This window comes from Rattus norvegicus, chromosome 4 (genome assembly GCF_036323735.1).
Source record: "Rattus norvegicus strain BN/NHsdMcwi chromosome 4, GRCr8, whole genome shotgun sequence".
NCBI classification, from domain to species: Eukaryota; Metazoa; Chordata; class Mammalia; order Rodentia; family Muridae; genus Rattus; species Rattus norvegicus.
In genome coordinates this window covers 155,894,142-155,918,957 of record NC_086022.1, presented here as the reverse complement: position 1 = coordinate 155,918,957, position 24,816 = coordinate 155,894,142, and the positions used below count along the sequence as shown (strand labels likewise).

At 50.1% G+C, this 24,816-nt stretch overlaps 1 protein-coding gene across 31 annotated transcripts in view; it reads left to right on the top strand.

Annotated features, from left to right (window-relative positions):
- Mical3 (microtubule associated monooxygenase, calponin and LIM domain containing 3) overlaps positions 1-24,816 on the top strand; it is a 200,063-nt gene that overhangs the window by 106,046 nt on the left and 69,201 nt on the right. For 19 of the 31 annotated variants that reach the window (XM_039107870.2, XM_039107872.2, XM_039107876.2 and 16 more), the window contains 12 exons: positions 1,366-1,562; positions 3,790-3,902; positions 3,994-4,056; positions 4,673-4,846; positions 6,425-6,508; positions 9,367-9,465; positions 11,160-11,216; positions 13,835-13,942; positions 16,476-16,583; positions 17,169-17,355; positions 23,762-23,850; positions 24,712-24,799. In XM_039107870.2, coding sequence (XP_038963798.1) covers positions 1,366-1,562; positions 3,790-3,902; positions 3,994-4,056; positions 4,673-4,846; positions 6,425-6,508; positions 9,367-9,465; positions 11,160-11,216; positions 13,835-13,942; positions 16,476-16,583; positions 17,169-17,355; positions 23,762-23,850; positions 24,712-24,799 — 1,367 coding nt within the window. 31 annotated transcript variants of the gene reach the window in all.

Below are 24,816 nucleotides of genomic sequence, written 5' to 3'. Positions count from 1 at the left end.
TGCTGTAGATTGACAGTGAGGACCATGTGTAGGCCCTAAGCTTGATCCCCTAGTACCACCCAAAACAGCCATAGCCAGGCCAGCCTGTGATCCCAGCGCTGAGAGGGTTAATTAAGCAGGAGAGTTAAGAGTCTCAGATTGAAACTGTCTTCTAGAAAGGATAAGTAAATATGGAGAGGTGCCAGTGCAGCCCTTGCCTAGCGGACCAGGCTTTGGGTTTGATCCCCAGGCAAAATTAAAAGGAGGGGGAAATATTTGGTGTAAAGGACTCTGATGCACACCCAGAGGTTGGAAAACGAGTAAATGAAAGTGTCACATTTTGTGATTCGCACTGGGGAAGGCTGAGGAAGGAGAAAAACCGAGTGGCAAGACAGTGTTTCTAAAGCTGAGGTGTGTGTGTGTGTGTGTGTGTGTGTGTGTGTGTGTGTGTGTGTGTGTGTGCGCACGTGCTATAAATCAGTTCTGTCTCAAAGGGAAGGCAAGGAATTGTAGTGAGGTGGGCGGGTGGGGTGGAGTTGAGGGTCCCACTGGAACACCCAAGTGTGGCCTGAAGAAAGCTTGAGGAGAGGTCAGAAAGCCCTCAGCGGGTCACTCGCACCCTCGGAACTGTATTCAGGATGAATGTTCGTGCTTTAATAGGCTTACTCTCAGAGAAAAGTAATTTGTTTTAAATGGAAAAAAAAATTCCCTGAGGTCAGTAGGTTAGCACAAACTAAGAGCTGCCAGGACAGTGTGAAGTCAGCTGAGGGGAAACCTTCCTCAGTAGCAAAGGCTTAAAACCTGGGGGAGGGGTTTATTAGTGGAGATGGTTGGGAAAGCTCAGGGGATTGAGCAGTGGGAAAACCTTTGGGGAAGGTTTTAGAATTTCCCCACAGCAGGAGAAAGCTGAGTAAACTGTACCAGAACTGTTGGGACAAGTGACAGTCCCAGGACATAGAGGACTCTCCCCAGTCAGGGTCACGACACTCTCAGACATTAGTTTCTGTTGTGTTTGTGGACAGGCGTGCGCGAACACATATTAAGGGAGTTACTGTCCTGAGCTCACGTTATAGTAAGAGTTGGTGTCCCTGGAAGATGCAGGATTCTCCACCCCCCACATCTTCTCTGTACCCCCCTACCCCCACCTCCGTTCTTACTTGCAAAGTAGAGCTATAGTCATTCCCCCCAAAGGGGTTGTGCATTTCCTTAGTCAGGAGGAAGAGTGGAGTCCAGGCAGGCTGATCTGTCCTCCGATCCAGGGATGATGCTGGACTCCTTGGACCTTAGCCCAGGACTGAGACGGTAATGGCACGGGGTACTGTGTTATGGTTTGAGGACAGTTAGCTCAATTTGATCTTTTTCTTTCTTTCTTGTCCTATTTCTCAGAGACTTTGACTCTTTGGATGAGCAAAACGTGGAGCAGAATAACCAGCTGGCCTTTGACATCGCTGAGAAGGAACTGGGTATTTCTCCCATCATGACGGGCAAGGAGATGGCTTCGGTGGGGGAGCCGGACAAGTTGTCCATGGTGATGTACCTCACGCAGTTCTACGAGATGTTCAAGGACTCGCTCTCCTCCAGCGGTGAGCTCAGGGGTCGGGGTCCTGGCCTCCTCCTGCATAGCAGGGACGTCTCTAGAGCCTTACTTCACAGGATCCTTCTCAGCTGTGGGTTCTTAACCATGGTCTGTTTTTAAAGTCTTTCTCACTCTATGAGTATGCAAAGCCAGTCTGGCTAAAGCTTTTTTCCTCAACTCTCAGCACCTTCCCCCAGCCTCTCTCAGACTCATCCCTCTGCAAAAGGGGCTGCTGTTGGACTTGTATATTGTAATACTGCTTCTCTTGTCGTATTCTGCCCAAACTGTCCTGTGTCTTGCAAAGACTCTTCCCAGTCCAAGATCTTTTCTCATTTCTTACCTCTTTATTTTTCTGTTATGGAGTGCGTGCGTGCATGTATGTGCATGTATAATGCATTTGTGTATGTATGTGTACATGTGTGTGCATGTGTATGCATGTATGTGTGTGTATGTACATGTGGGTATGTATGTGTGTGTGTGTGTGTACATGTGTGTATGTATGTGGTTGTTCCTAGGGTCTCATGAATATCCGGCAGACTCCTTAGAACTGAGCCACATCCCTGGGCCTCTGTTTCTCGTGTCGTAGACTTGGCGTCCCTCTTGCCAGTGCCCTGAGTGATGTCTTCTCCCTCTCCTTCGCTGCTGCTTTGATTCTGTGCTTTGTTGGGCTCTCTTCTCCTCTTGCTTTCCTTGCAACTTTTCCCTCTTAGAGATTCCCAGAAATATATTCTTGGTCTTTATCCCGCTACCTCAGCCAACACTCAGTAGGGCTCCAGAAAGTTTTTCTGTTGCAACCTGCTCTGGTTTCCTTTCCTGTTGCTGTGATAACAACTGTGGCTGAAAGCAGCCCAGAGGAGGAAAGGGTTCACTTGGCTTACACTTCTAGGTCACTGTCCATCATTAAGGGAAGTCGGGTGGGAACTCAGTCAGGAACCTGAAGACAGGAACTACAGAGAGACGCAGTTTGCTGCTTTACTCTCTAGTCATTTGCTCACAGCTTTCTTACACAGCCCAGGGCCACCTGTCTAGGGATGGTGCCACCACAGTGGGCCGGGTCCTCCTGCATCCATTAATAATCAGACGGCAGCCCCTCCCCCCAGCCCAGTTTAACCTAAGCAGTTACTCAATCCAGGCTTTCCTCTCAGATCACCCTGCGTTATGAAAGCTACCTAGGACACCACTTATGGCCAAACATTGTGCTTCAAAGTCTTGGCCACGGCGACTGACCTGGGTTTTGGTCCAGCATTTCCACGTGTCCCACCTTGGGCAGTCTCTTAAATTTCTTTACAGTTCAGTCTCCCTGTGTAAAAAGAGAGCGGTGACTATAATAATACTGTGTTATACTAAGAATGCCAGGTGAGCACCAAATAAATGTTCATGGTTCATTATCATTTCCAATTACTAGACTCAAGATTGCTACTGCTCCTCGTATAAATATTAGAACACCAGCCAGCGAGCCAGCTCAGTGGGTAAAGGTGTCTACCAGCAGACAGTACGAACTCAGACAACCGGAGTTCAATCCCTCGACTCCACAGAAAGGCAGGAGAAAACTGACTTTACAGAGTTGTCCTCTGACTACCATGCAGGTTGGAGGCATGTGTGCCCCTCCCCCAGATGTGGTGGTGGTGGTGGTGGTGGTGGTGGTGATGATGATGATGATGATGATGATGATGATGATGATGATGATGGAAGTTAGAATCCATGGTTAATTGTGCTGTCCTCCCCCCAGTGTCTTCAAGCCCATACACCTTTATAGGCACCTGTGTCTTTTCCTAACTGGATATGCATTTCTTACAACACAAACCCTGAACCACAAGTAGCCCTATTCATTGAGAGCCTCTCTTCAGATACAACTAAGATGGCCTCTGCTGTCCCCCAGACTGGCAGCCCCGTGTCTTGTACCTCTTAACCCTCCACCCCAGCCTGAAGTTGTCTTCAGCAAGATTTCACTTGAGCAATCTGCTATGAGGGCCACAGGCAGAGTCCATCCTTTACAAACAGAAATGTGGGCTGCTGCCCCTGAAGTGTAAGGAGTGGCACTGGTTTTGTGTGTGTGGATGAAAAGAAAGTGTTTAGACCTAAGTGTGCCCCTCTGTGCTGCTTCCTTAGGAGGCACATGCTCTATCCTTGTTGGTAACCCATTAGAGAGCCGTGAGCTTCCTGTAAGGGAGCATGGATCTGGTCAGGCCTTTGTGGCACTGTCCTAAGTAAACATTGTTCTCTCCTGTTTACAGACACCCTGGACCTGAACGCAGAGGAAAAAGCTGTCCTGATAGCCAGCACCAAATCCCCCATCTCCTTCCTGAGCAAGCTCGGACAGACCATCTCTCGGAAGCGGTCACCCAAGGTATGTGTACGCTAGTCACATTAACAGTGGCATCAGAGCTAATGGCCAAGGAAGGTAACCAGGCTAATGTCTGCATCTTCTCTTGGTGCAGGATAAAAAGGAAAAGGATTCAGATGGGGCTGGAAAGAGGAGAAAAACCAGTCAATCAGAGGAGGTGAGATTCATCGTGACTTTGGTTTGTTTGTTTGTTTATGTGTACGTTTGTGTGCCTGTGTGAGTTTATGTGCACCATATATGTGCAGCTACCTGGGGAGGCCAGAGGACATTGGATCCCCTGGAACTAGAATTACAGGTGGCTGTGAGCTGTCTCCTGTGGGTTCTGGGGATCGAACCTGGGTCCTCCGTATGAGCAGTAAGTGCTTCTGACCACAGAGCTGTCTCTTTGGCCACCTGGTGTAAATTATTAATTCTGAAGTCACTATTGCCAGAGCTTTGCATAACCATCTCTTAGGAGAGTCTCTGCGTGGTTTTGCCTTCATTGTATTTTCCAGAAAGTAGCAAGGAACAGGCATGCATGTGTGCTCAGTCTTTCTCTTCATAGAATCACACATTTGGCAGTGCACGGTGGCTCCACTGAGATCGGTGGTACCAGCACAGGTCCGTGTGCCGCACTGGTGCCCCGCGTCCTAAGGATCTTGCAAACTCTTCACGTCAGAACTGTGTAGGGTGCTGTTCAAACAACTTGAAGCCGCCGTGCACACACACTGAGAGGAGATCGTCAGAGGTTCCCTGTGACCCATCCTGATTCTTGGGTGCTTTCTACTGGGCAGGAGGAGCCTCCCCGGAGCTATAAAGGAGAAAGGCCTACCCTGGTGAGCACCCTGACGGACAGGCGGATGGATGCTGCCATCGGAAACCAGAACAAAGTAAAGTTTATGGCAACCCAGCTGCTGGCCAAGTTTGAAGAGAATGCGCCTGCTCAGTCCACTGGCGTGAGGAGACAGGTAAGCCCTAAGCTCAGCTCCCCAATGGGCACATCGCACAGGAAAGACTGTCAGTCAGTGCAGTGAGATGCGTCATGCCACAGACCCCAGACTCCTGGGCCGGAGTCGCTCTTGTCTGAATCTTACACAATCACAGCTGCATTAGCTTCACCTCAAGTTCAAGGAATCTGTGACCAAAATCAGTAGAGAGATCTGATGCGTATTTCTATGGATGACTATAAACACACACACACACAAACACACACACACACATACACACACACACACATATACATATATATGTGTGTATATGTGTGTATGTATATGTATATACATGTATATATGTTCACTCACATACTTGAGTTACAAAAGAAGCATGTAGCTGGCATGGTAGTGTGAAAACAGTGCTTGGGGAGCTGAGGTGAGAAGATTGTGGGTTCAAAGCCAGCTTGGCCTACATCATGATATGCCATCTCAAGAAAAGAAAAGGAACATGGGTGATTGGAGGAGATCTGGAAACCGCAGTTGAGGTGACTAAGGCGTCTATAATCTGTTCATTTTGCCTCCTTTCTTTCTGGAAATTTTCTGCGGACATTCTCGTTTTCATGGCAGAGACCACTCTGGGGATACACTTCCTTTTCTGCCTTTTGTTCTTTGACGGTGGCTTACCCGGGTGTCTTCTCAGCTCACAGACATCTTCACAGTGTGTGCGCACTGTGCTCTTCTCCATCTCTCTAGCTGTGGTGGATGTTTTAGTTGCTTCTCGTCCTTGATGAGATACAACCATGCACAGTCTTGGACGAGCATGCTCCTAGAGCTAAGATTCTTCCCAGGCGTGTGAACCCCTAAGGTGCTCTCCTTAAGCACAGTGAGAGTCCAGCAGCACCTGGCCTGGAGTGGCCACACACGTCTTGTCCTGCCTTGGCTCCGCAGAAGTCACTAAACTTCTCTAAAGAGAAGGGCCTAGCATTTTCAAAGTCTCGAAGTGTGTTAACTGTGCACCCTGATCACCTGAAAGGGCATGGGGAGGCCGGGCTCAGTCTCTCCCTTCATCTTCTCTGTGTGCAGACCATAGCTCCAGTGGGGCAGGCAGCAGCCCTGCCTTGGCTTCTCACACCTGAATTTGGGTTAATGTCTCCACCCCTGCCTTTCCCTTTGTGTCACAGCAGGGGTGGTAGCTTACCCTGGAGCAGTAGAGGTTGCTGCAGACTCTGCAGGCCCCACCTCAGGAGGCCATAGTGCCCTCCAGTGAAAGGTTGCTTTCATCATTTGTGAGGGATTAGTTTCCCACATCAGATAGCAGTCTAGACCCCAGAGAATTCAGGCTGGGAAAAGTGTGACAAGAGGAGCCACAGCGTGTTGACTGCCCCCTTTCCCCTTCCCTTTTTCCGCACTTGCCTTTGGTCAGGGGATGCCACTGTCTTCCCTTTATTCATGTAACTTCATAAGAGTTGACTTAACCTGCCCACCTCTTTGCAGTTTATAGATGTGTGTCTGTCCTCCACAGGTACCTTTCTGTGTCTTCTACCTTAATGTATTTTATTTTGTTTTGCCTCCATGTCCTGCCCCCCACTCACACGTGGCCTGTGTGTGTCATAGTCAACACAAGAGCGTGGGGTCAGCCGGCCATCCTGGTGTCTGCCAGAGCAGGGTCGCCCTGCTCGCATCCCCCAGTGGAAACAGGTAAAGGAATTGCTGGGGTCTAGAATGGGCTGCCACTGGCCTCGCACCCCATCCCTGCTCCAGGCTCACCTGAAAGCCTAGCTCACCAAGGCAGGAGGGCACTGGACTTAAGAATAGTCACTTTGGGAAACATTCGACGGACGGCGTTGGTCTGATTCCGTGATCGAGTTAACTCCCTGGGATTTGAGGAGGTCTAGGAAGGCTGTTGACTTGGTATTGAAAAGAGCTAGAATGGTGTGGGAGCTCGTCAAGATATGCCACTTGAGCTCTTGGGCCTTTGCTCCCAAACTGGCTTTTTAGTAGCTCATCTCCTGGTGACCTTTGTCCTTTGTGAGAACCGGGGAATCAAGGATTTTGGTTTGAAGCAGGAGATACTCTGTGAAACCAGTCAGAGCTATGCCTGTGTTCCTTTCACCCCTGTATGAAGTCTTCCTGGGTGGTTCCCCACCTTCCTTAGGATTCCACATCTTTAGGCGAGGGCCTTGGGATCTGTGTGGTAGAGCATTTGCCTAGCCTCTTAAGACCATGGGCTCGATCCTTAGTACCATCCCAAAACAAACAAAACACCCCTTCTCAGGACTCATGGAAAACTGCTAATCATGACAGTCAGGAAGAGGAAGGGCTCACGCTGTGGGCAGAAGGGAAGGCTGGTCAGTCGGAGGGAAGCATTTGCAGTTTGCTCCCTGGCATCACAGTTGAGCACTTTATTGCTGGGTGTGGGGAGATGCTGGATGAGTCTCCGAGTAACAGGTGTCACCTCACTCAGATAGGGAACTGCGGTGAGGTGAGCTGATCCTGGGTTCTGTTAGTCTCTCTCTTGGCCAACCTCACCAGCTCTACTGCTGGGAAGTGCTTAGGAACACTGACTTGACTCATACTGAAATCGCATTTTGAAGAAAATGCCTCTTTCTAACCTCATAATACTCCACGTGGAAGGCAGGGCCCAGGGAGGAAGAAGGAAAATGCTGGGGCAGTGCGCAAACTCACAACAGAAGGTAAACCTCCTGCCTCTTCCGAGGGAGGCCTTCTGAAGAGTGTCATCAAGAATTTGTTTGCATTCTAACTTTTTTTGTCTTTTGCTTGAAGTCTTGATGGAAAGGGAATAGGTGAATTCTAACGCAGAGTTCGGAATTGTAAAGTCTTATCCTTCCTGGAAAAGACCTGAGATTAGAACAGAACAGGACAGGAAGGTCTGGTGTCACCTGTGAGTGGGGACATGAGTGGCTGTGTGCGGTCTGGGCTGGTGCAGCTTTGTTGGTTTTGCTGAGAAGGAGGGCAGTGAATGTGACTCAGTGTCTGCTGCTGGGTCTTGGCCTCTGTCTTGGTGAAGACCACCCTGGCAGCCTGAAAGGCACCTGGCTCTACACAGCCCCTCATGGAGCCTCGGTAGCCCATAGCATTGTGCCAGGTCCCCTGCAGGGTCTGCTCTTTGCTGTTCCTGCCTCTTGGGCTTGCCATCCGCCTCCTTTACTTCACCATCAGTGAGCAACAGGTTGGAATGAAAGATTAGTTAGAAAGAGCCTTGGGCAGGCCTGAGCCTTGGTGACCGGGAGCAATGAAGACACTTTAGATCTTTAAGTCCTTTAGACTACATTGAGTCATGAATTACACTTAAGTGTCAACAGAAGTGACACTGACACACTGTACGTCACATTCTGTCCCCGTGGAATGTGGAATATTTACATTCATCGTTCACAATGCCAACTTGGTCCTCTAGTTTGGTCCTCTAGATGTGGCTATCTCCTGAAAGCTAGAGATGTGTTCAGACACTCCAGAGAACAGGGACTCAGGGCGGGAGGTGCCTGGGCCACCGCTGGCTGGCCACTCATCTCCAATAGGCAGAACCTCACTGTGACTCACTGTGTGTCTCTTGAAGTGGTTCTCTACTGAGGCAGGAGGTGTGGCAAGCACGGCATTCCTTGGCAGAGTTGGCATGAGAACCTGTTCCGACTTAGGTCATCGTGTAGAAGGAGGGAAATGGACAACAGCTCTGCTCGCAGTGGCTTTGAGCTGCTCTTTCCAGCATAAACACTGCAGCTCGCCCTTTGCCCTCCCTTTCCTTTTGATCTCAGAAGTATATCCTGCTGTCAGATGGCACAGGGACCAGCCTCGCTTTGGAAGCAGATTGTCCTTCGAGGTGGGAACACACAGTGGAGATGTTTTTCTGACCTTACAGCTGCCAAACCTCCCCACCCCACCCTGTACTGTAGTCTGTACAGGAAGCTGAGAATCTCCTGGAAAGTACCAGAGAGGCCCAGAGCAATGTGTGGCTGTTTCTCAAATACCGGGATGTATCTCTGAGAACCATGGACTAATCCTCGGAGAAGGGCATGTGTGGTCCAGGCAGGATGAAGGATGAGCTTGTGGTTAATTTGTAGAACCCTGTTTCCTGGCAACTCTTTGTAGTTTTTAGGACTGTTGAATGTGAGTGAGGGGCTTAAGAAATTGAGGCGTTGATGGAAATGTGGCCACAGGAGGCTCGGTGGGAACGCACTTTGCTGCAGTGTGACCTGGTGTGCGTATGTCATGCGATGTCCCATGGGGGTCATCTCCCTTTTCCAGGCCCACATGTGGGTGCCCATCTTCCCTGGTAAAACCCTGGATCCTTAACATAACAGAGCACTACACCAAGGTTCCCCCAGCTGTTTAGTTACCTAGGCCACCTTTGCTTGAGGCTCTGGTCCAAGATGAGAAACAAGAAACTCACCCTGAACACAGTTAGGTGCTATGGAGGGGGTCGAGGAAGGAGCCTCTTGGGATGCTTCGCAAATATGCAAATCAATGCTCCTCATCCCTCCCAGTCTCCACCCAGGCCGTTTCAACGGTGTTCTTTCTGTTTGTGTCTGTTGGTGTAAAAGCGACAGGAAAAGGAGCGCTCTCGGACCTGCCCCAAAAAAGTGATCACTCTCTCTCCTCCCCCTACTCCACCTTCCTGCCGGGCGCGCAGTGGCCAGCAGGTGATCCTCTGCATGCTCTGTGTCCTGTCTGTCCCGTCTGTCCTGTCTGTCCTGCACTATGAACGTAGGGACCATCTCAGTAATCCCTCTTTGTGGAGACAAGTTTTTAAAAGATGACTTGTAGCAAAAAACCAGCCTTCATTGCTACAAGTGAACAATTCCTCTTGGGGCCTAGGTGCATGTTCTGCATGTTCTGGTCTAGTCCCTATCATGGGAGGAGAGCCACAAACCAAAGCATAAACTATATTCATCTCAGAGCCATCATCCATAAGTTACAAGAGGCACACATTTTTATAGGACCCCACTTAAAGTAGCCGTAAGTTACAAGAGGCACACATTTTTATAGGACCCCACTTAAAGTAGCCACGTTTCTTTCGCTGTCTTATGCAGTACAGTTAAGATACGCATAAGAAAGCTTCAAGTGGCCTCCCTGCATGGGTTTGGTTCCTCCTGACACTGACAGCCTGCCCTCTGGCTACTACTGTTTCTTCTAACCGACCCAGACACCCATTCGCACTCCTGGCAGATGGTTGAAGAACCGAATTTGAGAGCCATCAGCCACATGTGCCTGTTGACCATTCAATCACACGTTTAAGGTGGACACACCTATGCCGTGTGCACACAGAATGGCTTGCTGACCTTTGAGCTGAAACCCTATAAAATTAAAAAAAAAAAAAAAAAAAAAACACTTCTGAGGGCAGGATCTGTGAAAGGATATTCTCATAATGAAGGTAGCCTACCTCAAATGTGACCACTAACGATGCATCTGATTTTACGGGCCTTCCTCCCTCCCCTGGGCCTAAGAGCTGAGCCTTGCTGGCCATCGGGAGGATCCAGTGCCTCCTCTAAATAAAGGCTCACAGTTAGAGCATTTGTTCTGCCCCTCAGTCTCTCAGTCAGTTCTCACAGTAACTGTGGGGCAGAACCCACCATTTTCTCCACTTTACAGTCTGAGGCATAGGGTGGAGAGGCCGAGGAGTTGTGCAAGACCACAGGTAAGCAATGGCCCTGAACAGAGTGGGCACCATGAGACGTCTGGAAGTGGGCTCGCGTTGCCTGTGGCAGCGTAGCAGTGGCACTGGATGAGGGCGTCCAAGTTAGCTTTAGTGAATAGTGTGGTTCTCCTGCTCCCACGGTTGCCACCTCAGTTCACTGAGGCAGCCTCATGCCTGTCCTAGAGTTTCCCATGATCCTCTATTAACTCAGAGTGCCAACAGTCTCCATGAATCTCTCCCATCAGTAACCTGGGCCCCACTCCCGTGTTCCTATGTAGGGCCTTCTCCCCACCCTAGAGTCTCCTCTGGGCTCTGTAACAGTTCTTTGTTCATCCGGTTTCCATCTCCTGACCTTTCTTGCTGTGGAAGCTTCCCTGCCAACCCGCCTCCCCTAAGCCTCACACTGCACGCCTCCGATCTTACGGCACTGTGTGAAACACACATTTGTTCCACCTTTGTACTAACTGTCGTTCTTGGTCTGTGTAGGGGGCCTCCTTGGAGGCAGGTGGGCAGAAAGGCCATAAGGAAAATTGTCTCAGATCGTGGAATTTGGTACTGGTGGAGAGTTGGGTAGGGAAGTCTGGGGCTGGGGATATACATAAACGCGAACCCTGGATTCTTGCCTAAATCTCCCGCTGTTGCTGAGTAGGTCCAAAGAGAGTTCGGACGGAGCTTAAGTTTTTATTTTGTTGCCAACAGATGTACAGGAATGTTCATGCTGACAGCCGTGGCAAGCAGAATCCCCACCACGAGAGGGTAAAAGCATGAGCCTGTGGCATGGGATGCTGAGAGCCGACCAATGGGGCACGCTGTGTGGTGGGGCAGGGGAAGGGAGCATGGAGAAGAGTCCCTTCTCCTAGCTTTCTACGCACTTATCACTCAGCCAGAACTCTGCTAATAGTGTTGTCCCATGCGATAGCATTAACTGCAGAATGTCCATCTGCAAAGCATTCAGATTGGATGCTAACCCTGATGCTTTCGTTGTTGCAGTGGGCCATTAAGACTTCCCAGTTTTGTTCTCTTTTCCCGTTCCAAGAAATCACTTCTTCCCCCAAATTAGGCAAGGGTAGCCAAAAAGGCATTAGTAATCCGGGAGAACTGGGAGAGGGGAGCCTCAGGACAGACAGGCAATGGATGTGAGAACCTTAGCTCTTGAAATAGAGATACTAAGAAGAACTGAGGCTCTTGCCAGGGTTTGGGGAAGAAGTCAGATAGGAAGATGAGGAAAAACAGCCAGTGGCAGGGTGGGTGGGTGGGTGGATGGATGGATGGATGGATGGATGGATGGGTGGGTGGGTGGGTGGGTGGATGGATGGGTGGGTGGGTGGATGGATGGGAAGATGGGTGGGTGGATGGGTGGCTGAGTAGGTAGGTGGGTGATGGATGAGTGGATGAATGGGTGGGTGAATGGATGGATGGATGGATGGATGGATGGATGGATGGAAAAGCAGTCGATGGCAGGATGGATGGGAGCATAATGAAAAGCTACAGCTGATCTTTTCTGAGAACTGTAGAGATGTCACTGACTAAAATGGGCTATCATTCCTTTTTTTATTTCTTAATGAATGTGGTGATGAAGCCCCTAGCCCACCTATTTTGTGAAGCTTTTTGCCTTGGTCCTGTCCTTAAGGATCTGCAGTGAGCTGATATCTCACAGCTCCTGGTGATTTCACAGCTGCCTTCCTCCTGCCTTTGCTCTCTGAGAACTGCGCTGAGAACCAGGCAGCAAGCTGGGACACACCTCAGGTCCACTAGGAAACTGGCAGTAGTGCCATCTTCTCTTCCCTTGAAGGAAACTACCCAGGACAGGGTTAAGAAGGGCGGTGGAATTGAGACGGAGGTGGCTGGCCTCTGCCCCTCCCTGTCACCAGCTCACCTGTTTACTGCCCTTCAGTAGGGGAGTTGGTGTCGATTCTGTGTACCCTCCTTCCTTCTCCTTCCCAGATCCTGCCATAGTCCCATCATAAGCAGGAGAGCAGAATAGTGCCCTGCATTCTGAAGGATGCATGCTTACTTAATGAGGTCTTGATGGTTTTTAATAAGCAACAGCTGAAAAGGAAGTGAGGATGTATGCTGAGTGAAAGGAAGCTTGGCAGGAAACTGAGATCCAGGACACCGGTGCCCAGTGTACTGTGGGAGAGTAGGTGCCCAGCGGGGACAGTAGATGTCCAGCGGGACAGTAGGTGCCTAAACGACGGTCTGGCATGTGGGGGCTTTTAATTTTTTTTCCCAGGAGTTGGTGAGTATAGATCCTCAGTGTGGGGCTCAGGCTAGATACTGGGGGCACTACTCCCTTCTTTTCCAGGACTTCCCCCCCACTCCACAGCCCCACCTGTGCACGCACTCACTCTCTGTAGCTCTCCTTCACTCGCTCCCCACACTGCGAGCTCTCGATGCTCTTGATGAATGGTACTCATCTACAGAGACAGTCGCTCCTTGTACTGGGTTCAAATGACTGACACCATCCAAGCTCTGTACACAGGGCCTGGACACCTGGAGCAGAGGGTAGGGAACCCCCAGATACCCGCCATGCTGCCTTGTCACTGCCGTGACACAACTGTCAACTAAAGTGGGGGGTGCAGCAGCTCTCCTTAGAGCCTGGGCAGCGCCTATCCCTCCCACCTTGTAAAGACCGTATCCAGAGTGTGGTGGGAAAACTAAAGATGTCTGTTACCTCATTCTCCCCTAAGTCAGAGTTGCTGGCTACATGGGCCTGCGCTGAGGAAGATCCTGCCTACTCTTGCTGCACCGGCTGAGGCCAGTCTCAGGAAGGCAAGGGGCATTCAGATCTGGTCCCCGGATCGTGCCCTCCATTTATCTGGCTCCTTAGCAAGCAGAACACTCGTGCTGAACACCTAGAGTAGGTGGAGCGTCCCTGAGCTCTGACATCAGGAGGTGGGAAAGGCCTTGGGCACTGTCCACAGGACAAGGACATGCCCGGAACAATAGCTGAGGACAGTGAGGGTCCCAGTCCTGCTCTTTGCGCTGTCAGGAGAGAACTAGAACTAGAATGGACACGAGATGTCTCTGCCAAGGGAAAATCCCTGCACAGGTCAACAAGTGCTCTGTGAGAAAGCCGGTGTTAGCTGCCTAGGGTGAGCCTGGTAGGAACACCAAGCCAAGGTTGCCCTGAGGCTTCCCAGGTGGCCATAGTCTGAGGTGTACTCCAGAGCCAGTCCCAGCAGGCAAGCGGGCAAGCGGGAAGCAGAGGGGAGGAGCCGTAGATGAAGCTGGTTTGCTTCTGGGAATCGGGAGACCTGCTTCTATTTACCACATACATTCTGCAGCTAAACAGTAAACCATCTGAAACTCAGAGTTCCTGTTATGACCTCTAACGTGTACTGTGCTCTCTTTCTCCACCTTGTATTTTATAGCCAGAGCCTGAGCCTTCACGTCGATTTTTTGTTGACCAGTGGGAGCTCTCCCTTAGTCTCCGCTCCTCCAATCGCCCTGCCTCTCCCTCCTCTGACTCCCTCCGACAGGTAGCATGCCCGGGACTTGACAAAACCATGTTCTGCAGCCTCTGCTCACTGTACTTTCACAGGTGTCACCCACCTGAGGGAGCCTAGGAGGTCTCCGCCTTTGCCTGGCTCCTCAGAAGCTCTGTGTGCATGTGTGTGTGTGTGTGTGTGTGTGTGTGTGTGTGTGTGTGTGTGTGTGTGTGTGTGTGTGTGTGAGGTCTGCCGCAGACACCTATGTTCAAGAGGCTGCTAGCTGCCTTTGGGTGTTTCACACGTCACAGCCTGTCAGAGTAAACCCACTATTAAGCTGTGTCCGATATTGACAGCATTTTCCACCTTTGAATGAAGACTGCATTTTCTTAATCACGCGCTACAGAATTTGAACCATGCCGTCACTAACTCTCCTAGTAAAACAGTGAGCCCACAACACTCTTGGTGTTTCTTGTAATCATGTGTGGAATGAAACCTGCTTTATCCCGGGTGGCTTCAATCCGGTTCCGAGGAATTTGCTAGGGATCGGAGAGTCTGTTGCCTTGGTCTGTGCTTCATATTCTTAGCCAGCGTGCTTATGTGCAGAAGCATATGCATGTGAGTGGTGTGCAGTGGGGTGAGCCCAGCGACTCCTTCACTCCGACCCTTCTGGGAGTGGGAAGAAGAAAACCACTGCTTTTCAAGCCAGAAACAAACAGAACTTGAGCTCATCTCTCTGGGGGGTGCTTGTCTGCATAAGAACTGAATGACAAATGCCCTTGCATATGCAGCCCCAGGCCTGAGGTAGTCCCCAGTCATAAGAGAAGGGTCCTGGGTGCACACAGTAGGGCAAGGGTTGCAGTGTACTGGGCACTTTGTCATCTGATCTACAGAGTAAAGAAAATGTGACCTTCAGATCCTTTGAGGGAAGCTCTCAGAGGAGAGCTTGGCTCTCATTTCTGTTCCCCTCTGCCCTGTGCCTGCCTGCCCCAGGCATGTGCTTCTCAAAGTCCCTAGTTTAAAAGACTTGTTTGCCTCTGTTACTGATGGACATAATATATGGGGTTGATGGCAGGTGAGGCCAGCCAGTCTTAGGCTGTCCCTTTTGGTAAGCTGGAAAATGATATCAATTGCTCAGTTCCAGCCAGGCCTTAGCTGAGCCCGGTGAGAATGTTCTCAAGTGTGAGCGTTCCTGGACTCAGAGTTGGCTCCACAGAACCTAGGCATGATGGCGCTTGGAACGGCAGCCCTTTTACATGAGACGTCACAGGTTTGTCCCTTAAAGCCACTTGCTAGGGGGTTGATGCCATCTCTGGGGTGACTGTGCCTGCTGAAGTTCTGCATCTGAGTTAGGGACAAGCTCTCCCACTTGGCTGGGAGCCTCCCTCACTTCCCACCACGAGAGGTGTAGCTCACATCGTCTCCACCCACAGTCTTGCCTGTCACGTCTCTAAAAGACAGCCCACAGGACTAACTGTAGTCCCAGGACAGAATTCAAGCCAGGCCACAGGGTGCCTGACCTCTGTGAGCAGGGCAGAGTGGCTTACCATGCAGACATGGGCATCTCTCCTGTTTGTTTCTGCACCATTGCCAAAAGGGAGGTTGCATTAGTGTGATCTGTGTGTTGGGGAAGAGAATTAGACTGTCTCACTGTATAGTCCAAGCTAGCCTTGAACTCATAGCAATCCTCCTGCCTTAGCCTTCCTAATGCTAAGACTATAAATATATGCTGTTACTCTCTGCTTTGGATCTTGACTTCTTTTGTTGTTCATCTCTAAAAAAATTCCTCCAGGGCCAGAAACCTTCTGATTTCCTGGGGCAAAAACAAGCAGCTGTCTTCAGGGTGTAGCTTGTGGTTTGGTGTCCCACCTAGACTGGGAGAAATCCAGCCTCCACATTTGGGTAGATGAGCCTTTCTGCCCTCAAACACCACTCGCCCACCCACTCCCTGTTGCTGCCTGATAGTAGTGGGGAAATGGCCAGGGAGGCTTCTTCCCCAAGAGCTCAGGATGGTTTGCTGCATGGAGCAGTCACTGTGGGTCGGTTTATGAGGCAGGGGGTCTCCAGTAATGCCAGAACTTTTCACAGGTATTGTCCACACGGGACACCAACGTCTGCAAGAACCTGCCTGGTTTCTCTCTCAGCCTGAGGCAGTCGGCTATTTCACAAAGCACATTGAATCCTCTCCTAGCTGCCACTGCCTCAAGTTGCCCCCCAGACTCTCTGAGCACACAAGATGCAGGCCCCCTTTTCTCTTCCATGTTGGCTTCCTTTCTGTCTTCTACCTCCCTCTCTCCTATCCCCAGAACTGGACTCTCAGAAAACCATGAAGGGCCACGTTCTTCCCTGTGGAAGATTGTCTCCACCACTGCTGCTCATGCGTGTGCTGACCACAGCGTGGAGCCTGGCACAGTGTTTCGCTCACTGCCCAGTTTCTGCTTGTGGGCACTGTGTTGGCATGGTTTGCGGTTGCACTGTGTATTTTACACCCCTCAAAGATTGTTTTCCTTTCGTCTCCTTAATTCACTTTTTTTTCCTTCTCATTTCCCTTCGTTTTGGTCATTGTGTAATCTCCAACCAATAGAAGTATATAAAGATGTACACGGGCGGAGTGAGCTCATTGGCTGAGCAGATAGCCAATCAGCTTCAAAGGAAAGAGCAACCCAAAACCCTTCTAGACAAGAAGGAACTGGTAAGAGATATTCCAGGGGCACTCTCTCTAGCCATGGCACTGTGGGGAGAGCCTGCTCCGAGGGTCTTACTGATTTCTGTAGCCACCTGCATTGCCACGTGGTAGCTTTCCTGAGTTGGTCTCGATTTTGATGACTGAATTTCTAGGTCTGTGGAAGGTATTAGAACATGGAAAAGCACTTTCCTCTTTAAAGATGGTCCCTCCGCTAGTCAGAGGATGTGCGCACACGGACACTGAGTATTTGTATATTCACTCTATCCCCCAAACAGAACTCCAGCAGAATAGTCGGTTTGATTGTTACAAAATTCCGAAAGCTTGGATCTTTGATCAGAAGCCTCTCACGGTCGCTGAGCATCCCAGGTTTAGACCCCGGCTTGTCCTCAGGGTCCTCAGGAGGGGACTGCGGAGTGGAGAAGCTACTCCGAGAGCTGCCCCCTCAGGAAAGCCGGAGACAGAGCACGTGTAGTCATTCAATACCTGTGGTCCGTGTCCCTGTGACCAGAGCCATCCTCACCCACAGAGGGCTTGTGCGGCCCCAAGAGAGGCCACGAAGTCTGATATGCTCCTCTACCCGCTTCCCCGCAGGGCTCCATAAAGAAAGAGTTCCCGCAGAACCTGGGGGGCAGCGACACGTGCTACTTCTGCCAAAAGCGCGTCTACGTGATGGAGAGGCTGAGCGCTGAGGGCAAGTTCTTCCACCGCAGCTGCTTCAAGTGCGACTACTGTGCCACCACGCTGCGCCTCTCAGCCTACGCCTATGATATCGAGGACGGTGAGTCTGTGCACTGGTCACAGCAGCAACCGCGTGCAATGCCCCTTTCTCCAGGATCCAGAGAGACCTTTGGGCCTCGCTCCGTCCTCTTTCCGTTAGGTTTTCTTTATACTAACCTTTCTCGACCATCTCTGGCCTTTTTCCTTTCTTAAATTCTGAGACCCTAAAAAATATTCTTCCAGGGACCAGACTCTGAGAGCAGTGGCGTAAAAGTCTCCCTCACTTTCTTTCCTCACATGAGACTCTGGAGACTAAAAGGAGCATGACAAGGGTTCCTAGAACTCATGCTTCTTGCCTTAGATGGCTGACAGTAAGCAAATAGAGCCTAGGCTTCTGCCTTAAGGGGGGGATTGAAATACCCAGGCTCTGTAATCTCTGTCCGACGTCAGCGTCTCATAGCCCAGGGCTGCTGCTTTAACTGCAGAAACCTTAGTTAGAAGGAAGAGAAGTGTGCCAACAAACAATAGCCAGCTTGTCACCTGAAGATTCTTTTTTTTTTTCTCCCCCAGAGCTGGGGACCGAACCCAGGGCCTTGCGCTTGCTAGGCAAGTGCTCTACCACTGAGCTAAATCCCCAACCCCGTTCACCTGAAGATTCTTAAGGGATCAGAAATAGATGCCCAAGGGCAATGATGGCTCCTGCGGCCATCCCCACATGATGCTGAGGAATTCGTGGGGGTGGTCGAATTTGTTTAAAAATAATAAAGGAGCTCAGGTGAGCAGGAGAGGAAGCTCAATTCTCCCAGGGATGATACCAAGCCCATGTCCCAATGGTTGGTACGTTGACAGCACAGGGACTGGAAAACATGGCAGATGGAGTCGTATGCTGAGGTCACTTCAGTCATGCGGACCCTCCTGAAAGTGGGACTCAGGCAGCCATGACTGTCGCTGAGGAAAGGCAGGAGCTAGGTGGCGGACCCTTGGCATTACAGCTTGTGGCCCTGTTTCTGTGTTAGCAAAGCCACTGCTCAGCCAAGAGCTGAAAGAGTTGCTCATTTGAGGAAGGTAATCTGCTATACTGTGTTTTTGGTTCCATTCTTAGTCTCTGGACAGCACCTTGAACTCCAAGGAGAGGGTTTGGCAGGTGGGACCCCTACCTCTTGGAACTGTCCTTGATACTGCAGTCATCTTGGATAGCCTTTTATCTTGAAGTATACCTGGGAAGAAAGCCCTTGTTTTCTAGCCAGTTTGTCAAGAGGTAATCAACTTACATAAAAAATAATTTTAGGGGTTGGGGATTTAGCTCAGTGGTAGAGCACTTGCCTAGGAAGCACAAGGCCCTGGGTTCGGTCCCCAGCTCCGAAAAAAAGAAAAAAAAATTTATTTTGCCTCACGGTTTGAAAGTGTTAGTTTGGGCTGGGGATTTAGCTCAGTGGTAGAGCACTTGCCTAGGAAGCGCAAGGCCCTGGGTTCGGTCCCCAGCTCCGAAAAAAAGAACCAAAAAAGAAAAGAAAGTGTTAGTTTATGACTCACTGGTTGTCTGCTGTGGCTGTGACTGGGCAACACATAGTAGGACTATGCAGCTGAGCAGAAGTGCTTATCTCAGTACCAGGAAGCCTCAGAGGGAGAAAGGACCAGAGACCCACTGTCCCATTCAAGGCACACCCCAGCAACCGAACTTCTCCCAATAGCAGAAGGCACGGCCTTTTTATTTTAAATTCATGGGCTGGCACATTTGGTGGGAACCATACACAGTTCAGTTGAGGCAAAGCACAATGATCTTCCTTTCGTCCTCTAAGACACCACTGGTGCCGTAGGATCTTGCTTGAGGCATCGCCTACCCAGAATACACTTTGCTAGTTATGCTTGAATGGGCTTCGTGGCCTTCCCGTCTCCACATGTCCCCTCCTCAGAGGTTTTGCCAGGCCGCTGGTCATCAGCCAGCCACCATGTTCCAGTTGCCCCTGCTAACAGTCAAGCCCACGTAAGCCACGTGTCTTCTGCTCATCTAGATAAAGTACTAGTCTGTCTCCATGGAGGCCAGCATCCATGTCTCTCCTGTCATTAGATGACACCGACAGTTGAATAAATGCCACACACTTGTGTTGTCAAGATTGCTCAATCTAAGCCAGGTGGTGGTGGAGCACACCTTTAATTCCGGTACCTGGAAGGCAGAGGCAGATGGATCTCTGTGAGCCCGAGGCCAGCCTGTCTACAGAGAGAGTTCCAGGACAGCCAGGGCTACACAGAGAAGCTCTCTTCATCTAGATGATCTCCAGTCAGTCACTTTATCGAGTCCTCTATAACTGTGATTAATCCACAGTGTCAGCCTGGCTGACTTTCCTGAGACCGGAGCCATAGTGCAGCGGCAGACAGTGCAGGCTCTGGAGCCAGTCTCCTGTGATGCTCTGACTGTGGGACCCCTGGGCAGGCAGCTTAGCCTGGCTCTGCCTCCCCTGTGGAAGGGTCGTAGCAGTCTGGACCTCTTTAGGTTGTAAGAGCACTAAATGAATGATAGATGTAAAGTGGTCAGAATTGAGTCTGCATATAGAAAATGTTAGATAAAAATTAAAGGTTTTCTTTAATTCATTCAAAAAGAAAAAGTAATAAAGTTGAGTTTGGGAAAGAGGATAAGAAACTACACTAAAGCCAGCTGAAGTGTCAAACTCCTGTATAACCCCAGCACTTGAGAGGTAGAAGCAGGAAGATCAAAGGTTCAAGGTCAGGATGGGCTACATGAATCTATATGTCCACAGAAGAAGGAAACATTAATGATTAGCGGAGCACACTTAGCTCATGCCTGTGACAGTGGACTGTGTCCCAGACAGAGTGAGAGTTCTGTCCCTTTCCTGTGGGAGGAACGAGCTCTAAGAGGTTAGAGTCTGAAAACTGGTGTAGAACTTAAACTGAGATCTCATTCAGCTGTGTCCTTTCATCACCCACTGACTTCCTAGAGAAAGCAGTTTTCTGGAACATTCTTGGAAGTTACCTTTTGGCTGGGATCTGAGCCTAGTTTCTGAAACTTAAACCCTTGTATTTTGTTACGATTTGGAGCAGGATCCGGTGCTGGTCAGCTAGGAATCAGAGCTTATGATGTGGGTTTCAGTCTTAGAAGAAAAAATAAGCAATAGTAAGTAACTGGTGTTCTCGATTTATAAGCCTCAGGCCAGCAAGATGGCTCAGCAGGTAAAGGTGCTTGTGGTCAAGCTTGACCTGAGTTGGATTCCTTGAGACCCACATTGTGGAAGCAGAGAACCAACTCCTGCAGGTTGTTCTCAGATCTGTACATGTGTCCAACTGTGCCTGTGTACACACACACACACACACACACACACCACACACTCACACATACACACACACACTCACACATACACACACACCACACATATATATACACACACAGAGACCACACACACATATACACACACACCACACATACACACACATACACATACACCACACATACACATATACACACCACACACACATATACACACACATACACACACACAGAGACCACACACACACACATACACACCACACATATATACACACACACACAGACCACACACACATATACACACACACCACACATACACACACATACACATACACCACACATACACATATACACACATACACACACACACCACACATATACACAGACACACAGAGAGACCACACACACCACACCCACACACACATACACACACACACCACACACACATACACACACACACACCACACATATACACAGACACACAGAGAGACCACACACACACACAGATACACAGACAGAGAGACAGATACACATACTATACAAATAAATGTAAAATGTCACACACAGAGAGACTCAGACATACAAACCCGCAGGTAGACACACACACACAGACTCAGACACACATATTCACAGATAGACACACACACACATACTCTCACAGACTGACACAGACAGACACACACACAAAATACACAAATAAATGTAAAACTTTTTAAAATTTGAAAATAAACAAGCTTCATGATAAACCCCAAACTAAAGTGGGAGCTTGAGTTATGTCTCCCTTCTCAGAGACAGGCAGCCTCCAAGGTCACAGCAGTCCCCATAATTGCCATGGCCCACCTGGCCTCAGTCAGATTCCAGTCCTGGGGAATGGGAAGACTGAAATACCAAACACCCAAACTGTGCTTCACGATCCAGGTACTAATTAGTTTATCTTCTATTTATTGGAGCAATCCCCAAAAAGAACAGAGTGGCTTATCACAGATTATATGAAAGGTATGGTGGACAAGCTAAAGACAAAAACAAGAGGAAAAGACACATAAATCAACTCCTCCCCCATAGAGAAGCAGACGGTGAGCTGACCCTTTGCTGGTCACATGGTCCCCACAGTGCCATGTCTCTGAGTACTGGCTGAGTGCCAGCAGCTGGTGAGAAATCTGGGGAAATGTGTCGTGTTAGGAACATTCCCTGAAGTCCGTGAAATTCTCTGCAGTTTTTCCACCATCAGCCCTAAGCCCAAAGTCCCCAGGTGAGGCAGTTGTTAGAGGCTCGGTCACTAGCTGATGGGTTGTCGGAAGGCAGCTAGTTCATGGGAGTGCTAACTTCTTCAGTGGCTTAACTCACAGGCAAGTTAATGGCATCGCTGGGTATCGACAGAAGCTTTAGGAGGTGGAACCCGATGAAAACTGTAGTCACAAGGATGAACGCTAGGAAAATGGAACTTGTGCCTTTTCCCCATGCTTTCTCTCCCCGTCCCCCATGATGCCCTGCGTCAGCGAGGCCCAAAGCAACGGGACCAAGTAACCTTGGGCTGAGGCATCTGAAATCGTGAGCAAAGTAAACATTTCTTCCTTTAAGTTGTTTTCTCAGCTTTGACAAAGCTGACTTAGCATAGTAAGAAACACAGATAAAGGCATAAGTCAGCCATTTTTTAAAATGAGGAAAATGTATAGGGGTTAGGCACATGGTTTGGTGGGTAAGAGCACCTGCTCCCCAGGATCTGAGTTTGAGTCCGTGGTACCCACATAAATGAGTCAGGCATGGTAGCATGTCCTTGTGACCTCCTTGGCTGTGGGTGAAATGGCAGACTTCTAGCTCAGCAAGAGACCCATCTCAAGACAGTAAATGAGGAAGCAACAGATGGGAACACACCATGGCTTTCCTGTGCATTCATTCACCTGTACACCTAACGTGTGTGCACGCACATACAACACAGGAGATGTGCCCAGTCACTGGGGAAGAGGAAAGGGAAGAAGAGCTCCCCGGTGCCTTTGCTTCCTGTGCCCTGTCTGCCCTCTGGGTTTACCTTTGTTGCAGTCTCTCTTGGCCGATAACAAGGTAACAAAAGCAGCTCCTGATGCAGCCGCTGTCAGGGTGTGGCTAATGCTCAGCTCTCACGCCTAAGTTAGAGGGCAGATTCGGATCATTTGACTCTTAGTTTGTCCTAGCACTTGGGTTGGGAAGGAGGACGGGTCTTTCAGACCTTTTTGGCCACACTCTCCTCGGGAGATAGCATCCCATTACATAGGACCCAGTAAATGTGCATAGAAGTGTCTGGAAGCCCCTAGCAAATCATGTTTGGCCCCGACTGTATTGAAGCACACCCTGGGTTTTATTCGGTTGATGATCCGTGGAAATTTTGTTGTTGTTGTTATTGTCTTGTGTGTGTGCGTGTGTGTGTGTGCATGTGTGCGTTCGTGTGTGCACGCACATGCATGAGCATACATGCCACAGCCCGTGTAGAGAACAACTTTTGGGAGTCAGTTATCTTCACCCACCTTGCTGAGGCAGGGTCTCTCTTACCGTTTCTTCTAACTCACACCGTACTCCAGAGTAACTGGCCCACAAGCTTCTGGCCATTTTTCCTGTGTCTGCCTGCCATCTGTCTGTAGGAATGCTGGGATCGCAGGGTCCTAGGGATTGAAGTCCGTTGTCCATAGCTAACTCCTTTACCTCTAAGTGAGCTCTCTAGTCCCTTGTGGTACTTTTAGCACACTGTTAACTTACCTGAAGCCTGCCTTGGACCAACCCTGGCTAGTGAGGGAGGGGTAGGAGCCCATGGCTGAGGAGGGGAGCAGAGAGTTCTTCTGGGAGTTAGTAACTGGCACCGCCCTAGCCCTTGAAGCCTTCCGGGCTCCACCCTGCATTTGTATTGGCTCTTGCCTTCCCCAGAACCACGGTTTTCTTGTGACCATGTCTTTGTCCCCACACACTGCGGCTTTGTTTGCTGTCTCTGTCACCCAAGCCTCACATCTTCGCTCTGGTCACTGATTGGTGGCAGCTCAACGACCTCACATACCCTAAGGGGAAGACCTCTATGTCAGACACAGGGAAAGGCCGGCCTTTCCGGATTGCAGGGGGAGCAGGGGATGGGGGTGGGGGTGTCATGCAGTGGTGTCCTGTGGCCAGCAAGCCGAGGTCCCAACTGTGGGTTTTTGCTCACGCCCCTCTTCCTTGCTGTCTGCAGGCAAATTCTACTGTAAACCGCACTACTGTTACCGACTGTCTGGCTACGCGCAAAGGAAGAGGCCAGCGGTGGCGCCACTGTCTGGAAAGGTAACCAACCGTTCCCTTCCTGTAAGTGGGGCTGTCAGGTAGTCTTGCCTGTCCCATGAGTGGACTTGAGAGGAACTGCAGATGACTCCAGACCCACAGGTTTACTACAGGTGCTGATCTCAGAGGCAACGTTTAGGGTTTATTCTGAACAGAAGGGCACCCTGCTGCTCACCCTAGCTGTTCCTTCCAGGTCATAGCCCTTTTCCTTGTAGCTGGAGAATAGGCAGCCTCAGGAACCCACCCTCTATCCCCTTTTAAGCCCACAGCCTGGGAATCTGAGGGCCAACCCCTGCTCTCCATACTGGGAAGGCCAAGCTGCCTTTAAACCCTGCTTTCCTGGGTTATTGTCTAAGCCCTTGACTTTTTCCTTTCTGCTCCAGTGAGACTGGTCTGTTCTTGTTTTCTCAAGGTGGCCTGAGTAATCTCCTTCACTTCATGGACAGCACATTGACAGCATTCAAGCCAATTACCCGGTGGCTTGGGTTGGCTGCAGAGGGCTGGTGGGAAGAGGTGTACACTGGGCCTTCTGTGTCCGCGAAGTCTGCATCATAGGTCCCACCCATGGAGGGAGAATACCACTTGTGTACTGAATCTGTTCAGACTCTTCTAAGCAATGCAGTACAATAACTATCCACACTGTACAGCAGTTACATGGTTTAAGTCATCCAAAGTTAGCAGGAAATCATATATGTTCTGTGTGCATTCGTCACAGGTTTGATATCTAAGAGGACCAAAGACTCCCTCTCCTAGCACTGCACAGTTCAGGGCTAACAGACAGACCAGCCAGTCTCAGGATCATTGCCTCCTGAGCCCGGGGGCTGCAGCCAATCACTCTTCTCTTTCTCTCACGGACTCTTCTAGGAAGCCAAAGGACCCCTGCAGGATGGCCCCACCGCAGACACAAACGGACTGGCCAGCGCCGCCACCAGCTCAGCCGAGAGAAGTCCAGGTAGCCTCACTTCCTTG